This window comes from Chrysochloris asiatica, unplaced genomic scaffold (genome assembly GCF_000296735.1).
Source record: "Chrysochloris asiatica unplaced genomic scaffold, ChrAsi1.0 scaffold00635, whole genome shotgun sequence".
In the NCBI taxonomy this organism is placed as follows: domain Eukaryota; kingdom Metazoa; phylum Chordata; class Mammalia; order Afrosoricida; family Chrysochloridae; genus Chrysochloris; species Chrysochloris asiatica.
Window position 1 is genome coordinate 88,544 of NW_006409153.1, and position 6,126 is coordinate 94,669.

The 6,126-nt window shown below is 42.2% G+C and overlaps 1 protein-coding gene across 1 annotated transcript in view; it reads right to left on the bottom strand.

Moving 5' to 3' along the window:
- Window positions 1-6,126, bottom strand: part of LOC102810728 (vitamin K-dependent protein C-like) — a 60,609-nt gene that overhangs the window by 1,171 nt on the left and 53,312 nt on the right. The window contains exons 7-8 of the mRNA XM_006877845.1: window positions 1,500-1,621; window positions 594-711 (exon numbers count right to left, since the gene is read on the bottom strand). Coding sequence (XP_006877907.1) covers window positions 594-711; window positions 1,500-1,621 — 240 coding nt within the window. The remainder of the gene's footprint in view (window positions 1-593; window positions 712-1,499; window positions 1,622-6,126) is intronic.

Consider the following 6,126-nt stretch of genomic DNA (forward strand, 5'->3'; position numbering starts at 1 on the left):
GAGGAGAGCTAGAAATCCCCAGATGGAGGTAATTTTAAGAGTCAGAATTATCTTTTCCTTCTTATTGCGTGACTTGTGAGAGCCCCTCCAGAAATTGTTATAGGATGGGGGCCTATGCATGGGGATCCCAAGCCTACTACAGAGAAGACTTCAGTCAAGCCTGGAAGTGGCATGGGGAAGCTTGCTGTGTGAGTTGATGCCAGGCCACCCTAGTACATCTCCTTCCCTTGTGGGCATTGGACATAGGTTGGGCCAGGCAGTGTACAGGCCTGCAGGCCTTCATTGCCTGAGGACTCTGATAACCCACACACAGCCTGCCCCATATGGATTAATAGGAAGAGGTCAGTGTGTACTCAACCTGTTACTTAAAACACCAACATGCACATACTTGCACTCAGTCTATACCCAGATTTGAAAGGGACCCCAGATAATCCCCTACCTGCAGCATATCAGATCCCACTGCAGATGCCACCCACCATGTCTGTAGAAATTAAACAGCCTCTTGAGCACCCTGGGGACCCGAGCCACCCAAATCTGGAAAGCCTGCCTGGTCCCACCCTTTTCTAGGATTCCCACTGGACTTTGGCCCATACCAAGCCTGACAGTGAGCTTCTTGGTGTTCTCCATGCAGTGGGCTGCAGTCAGCACCCAGGAGGGGTGAATGAGCACTGCCCCACAGATCAGCTTCTTCTTGGAGTTCAGCAGGATCACCTACAATGAAGGGGGAGAATTTGCCATCACAGTGCAATCTCTGACAACTCTGAGACAAAGTCTTAGAGATGAAACAGCATGTTTTTCTAGACTGGGGACTGACTGCACTAGGTCATTGCTGAGTTCCCTGGTCACGTGGGACCAGACTTGTTGCTGTTCTCTGCCATTTCCTATCTCTGTCTGTGTCACAACTGTGATGTGTTCCAAAGGGTCTCCCTGCCTTTGGCCATGCTGTTACCTTGCTGTGGTCATCCTCAGCTACATACATCAGTACCATCAGAGTTATAATTGGCCTTATGGGCTGGAACCAGGTCAAGTGTCCTTTGGGAAGTCCAGCCCCTGGACTTTCACAGTTGTGCTGCCTCTATCCTAGCTCTGGTCCCACTGGGTGGCCATCTGTTTAGGGACCCAACCCTCCCAGAGTCTGAGGATTGTCATAGGCCAGGGACTGCTTGTTGATTTCTGTACCCCCAGTTCTGGCAGACAAGGAGACTAACTCAGTGCCAATTCCTATGTTGAGGCTATAAATATAGTCAGAAGCCAACTGTTACTCCTAGCTTCTCCCATGTAAGATACCACTTCCATGAGCCAGGCTTCTGCCAAAAACTCCATCAGCAGAGCTCTTTTTCACAAATGTACATCTCCTTCCTGTAGAGCACTTTGTCTTCTGTCAGGCTATCTCTATTTCTCCCTAATACAACATCACCACCACCACCCCTGTCCCATCTAGGACAAATCAGCACTTCACTTGCATACTAAGCAGAAATTTCCAACTGTCTCTTTCTCACCTGCCAAGGGCTCTCTCCCCATCTCGTAGTCTTCCCATTGACAAGACGTGGGTCGACTTGGTCTACATCTCGCTTTAAATTGTTACGTTTCTTCTTTACTGTTCTTCCACAGGGAAACTTTACTAGAGAGAGAGGACAGGGTAAGGGACTGTTGAGCACATTTCTCCTGAGAGCCTCTCCTATCTTTGCCCATCTCCTGTCTGCAGGATAATTTTCTACATTGTAAGGTTAAAAAGAATAAATAAGTGAAAAATGCTTGTGGTTATTGTTAAGTACTATGGAGCTGGTTCTGACTCATAGTGACTCTGCACAGGGTTTCTGAGGCTGTAAATCTTTACGGGAGCAGAAAGCCTCATCTTTCTCCCGCGGAATGGCTGGTAGTTTCGAACTGCCGACCTTGTGGTTAACAGTCCGATTTGTAACTACTGCACTACCAGAGAAAAATGCTTAAAACACTCAAAATTAACTGCAAATACCCACATCAGTCAATCAGTCAGTCAGTCAGTCAGCCAATCAGTTAACAGTGCTACCTAATGGGAAGAGTCAGACCAAGTAGCAATAACTGTTTAGTTGTGTCCTTGTACAGGTTGCTAAACTTCTGTGAGTTCCAGGCTCCTAGCGTAGTGGTTACGAATCGGGCTGCGAACCTTAAGGTCAGCGGTTCAAAACTACCAGCTGCTCCGCGGGAGAAAGATGAGGCGTTCTACTCCTGTAAAGATTTACACCCTCGGAAATCCTGTACAGGGTCGCTATGGGTCGGAACCGACTCGATGGCACATAACAACAACAACAACAACAATCTGTAAGACAGAGCTATTCCCACCCATAGCCAAGGGATGTTGGAAATACTCCCTAATACACTTTAAGGTAGCATGCCAGGATGCAGCCAGTAAAGAGTTTTAAGGAGGAGGTAGTAGGCATTACTTGTTGTTAAATGCCATTGAGTCAGTTCCAACTCATAGCGACCCTGTATAGGGTTTCTGAGGTTTTTTAATTTTTGCAGGACCAGAAAGACTAGCAAGCCTCAAAGTTGCTATAAGTATAGCTAGGAGACCTGTCAGAAGGAAAAAGCACATGATGGAAAATTGAGGGCTAGGAGGTCTGCCAGGACCTGCTCATAGTGGGCACTGAATATCAAATTGAGAAATTTAGACTTGCCATAAGAACAATGTGAAGGCACTGAAAACTCTTCAGCAGCAAAATTGCATGGAGACACAGAATGGAGAGGAAACAAAAATTCCAGAAGCTAGACAGTATATGGATATGACAATTGACTTTTCAGACTGAGGAAGCAAAAGCCTCAACCATTCATGGGAGTGACCAGAAGAAAACCAATTTTAGCATAGAATCCCAGGGAGCTTCAGTGCCTCTGTAGTGGCAGAGCAGGAGAGAGTACAAACAGAGGAGTGGCTAAGAGGTATACGAGGGTAAGTCTAAAAGGATAACTACAAACTCATAGAAAATTTTATTAAACAAAAATATCAAAATTTAAAGATACTGTGTCTTAACATATCTTCCATCTAGGTTTGTACATATCTAAAGACAGTATTTTCATCTCTCTCACCCTTTATCCAACAATTCTGTTTTCTTCTCTAAATACCACATGAAAATGGAAGTTTTGACATCCTTGAGGGACTCATATTCTGTTCTTTTCAGTATTCTTTGTGCTTGGGGAACAAAAAGAAGTCTAAAGGGGAAAAATCATGGCTTTAGGGCAGATGAGGTAAGGATTGCCAATGAAATTCTCCTATGACAGCTTTTGCTATCCTTCAAGAATGAGGAAAAATAAAAATTCCTCAATACAACTTTCCTGCCTTTATTCTCACCAAAAAAAGTTTCAGTTTTCTTGAAAGTACTTCAAAATAAGCCTCCATGATTATCCTGTGTCCTTTGAAAAACTCTATCAAGATTACCCTTTGGGTTGGGCGGGGCTTGATGGTTGCTAGGGTGGAAGTGCAGTGAAGTTCTCTGTCAGAAATACCACAGAATACCAGGCAGAGCAGATCCAGGGCAGAGCTCCAAAACTAGGAACCACATAGATATGAGTATTTAAGTAGTTTGAAGGCTTATAGCTAGTGGAACTTGAAACTGAAGTAAGAAATCGTATACTTTTGAATCTGTCACCCTCCGTGGTCCAGATCCCATTACTTGGGCAAGACCATATGGCAAGACCAAGCGGGGGAGCAGACACACCACAGAAAAAATGCCACGGGAACCTCAGAACAAAAGTGGACAATACACTTTGTCAGTTTTGCTTTGTTCTGATTTTCTTTTTTTTTTTTGGTATCTATTCATTGGCCTCCCCCACTGTTTTTACCCCTCCATTCTTGTGACTAGAGGGGGTTGCCTAAGCGACTAGACACCCCCAACCATCACCGATGGTGAGTTCTTCTGCAACATATGCGCACAGATAATCTCAGCCTAAGAGTTGGCCCTGAACTGGTTTTTTCGTTGTGTTTTAAATATGGGAAAGGCCAGGACAGGGGTGTAGAGAGGGAAAGAGAGTTAAAAAAATAAAACAGGCTGAAAATTAAATTAAATCCTGAGGTACAGCATAACAACCAACAGTGGTATTTGAAATCACTCAGGCAGTTTTGAAGGCAAGAAGCTGAAAAGAGGACTTTAAAGTCAAACTCATAAGAGGCTACAGATTTTCTTTTTTTTCCTTCTCTCCTTCCTCTCCTTTTTCTGCAATTATAGACTACAGTATCCAGTCTAGTTTCGTCTTTTTGTTGTTGTCATTGTTTTGGGGTGGGTTTTGTTTTTTTTGTTTTTTTTTTTGCTGGTGCTGTTTTGCTGTTTTATGCTCCCCCTTCTACCTTTGGGGGACTCTTTCTCTACCTATATTACCCAATAAGAGACACCAACTGCTGACATCGAGTCAAGCTACAATCACACTCTATAAAACACCAAAACCTAGGCAAGAACCAATACCAACTGCCATATACCAGGGAGGCAGAAAACACCTGTGAAAGCTACTCTGAGTTAAGCAATAAGAAGACTGAAAAGGGAAGCCCACATCTTGATCACATGTACCTGCAAGTAATCAGAAACCATAAAAAGTACCAAAACATGTCAGTGAAGTATTAAGGCCACAGATAAACACTAAATATGTACAAGAAGAAAAGCAGATAACCATATCAGCACATGTCTAGGAACAAGATAAAATGCCTGAGACAAATGCCCTAGAGATAGACCTGGACTACATTCTGGAAGGAACGCAGGCTTTGGAAATGCCTGAGAAGGAATTCAGAAAAATGATTATAAAATGTTTCAAAACACTTTACAATGGAGCTGAGAAAAATAAGGAAGAACTCATGAAAGCACTACAGGAACAATCAAATAAGATAGATACAGCATTGGAAACAATTCAAAACCTACAGAAAGACGTCCAAACAATCAATAATAGAATGTCAGAAATAGACAATACTCTGAAAGGGCAAAGGAGTAAAATAGAAGGTCAGAACCAGTGATCTGGAAGACAAATCTCTCAATACCACTAAGATAGAAGTGCAAACAGTAAAAAAAAAGATACAAAAATCTGAAGAAGGTCTGAGATTCATGTTGAACAATATAAAGAGGAATAACTTAAGAATTATTGACATTCCAGAACAAGAAGAATCACACAAGTCCACAGACGAAATAGTTGAAGAACTGCTAGAAGAAAATTTCTCTAACATCCTGAAAAGTGAAAAGATAAACATTCAAGAAGCTCAACAAACCCCAGGAAAGATGGACCCCAAAAGAAAATCTCCAAGACATATCATAATCAAGCTCTCCAAAATCAAAGATAAGGAAACATTCCTGAAAGCAGCTAGGGAAAACAGAAGTGTTACATACAAAGGCAAGCAAGTCAAATTAAGCTTGGATGTCTCACCAGAAACTATGCAAGCAAGAAGGCAATGGGGAGACATATATAAAATGCTGAAAGAAAAAAAAACTGCCAACCAAGAATCCTTTATCCAGCAAAGCTATCAATCAAATTCAATGGTGTAACCAAAACATTCCAGGATAAACAGAAGCTAAGGGATTTTGCCAAAGCCAACCTTGCACTACAAAACATCCTAAAGGGAGTTCTGTGGACTGAGAACCAACAAGAACAGACAACAACCAGAGACTGACATACATGGCAGCACCTCCAAGAATTATATTGACAGAAGAAAGAGTCGAGAACAGAACAAAACTATAAGGACAAACTCAGAGAATCTGGGAAGTCAGTCTATGATCAAAACAAATACAATGTAAAATAAGGTAAACACGTAGGAACAGAGATCCAGATAGTGAGAAGGTCAGGTAGATTACAGGATTAAATAGGCTGCACTAAATGGAGAGAAAAGTTAATGGACTATAAGGCAAACTCAAAGAAAATTAACACTTCACAACATACCAAGAAAATGAAAATCCAAGAACATGGAAACATTAAAACTATGAGGAAATTCACAAGAAAGAATACAAAAAGCATGACCTCAACACAGGAAGACACACAGAACAAAGAAAGCAGTAACACCACCAAAAAAAATAATAATAATGCATGTTATGTGCCATCAAGTCGGTTCTGACCCATAGCGACCCTGTATAGGGTTTCCGAGGGTGTAAATCTTTACGGGAGTAGAAAGCCTCATCTTTC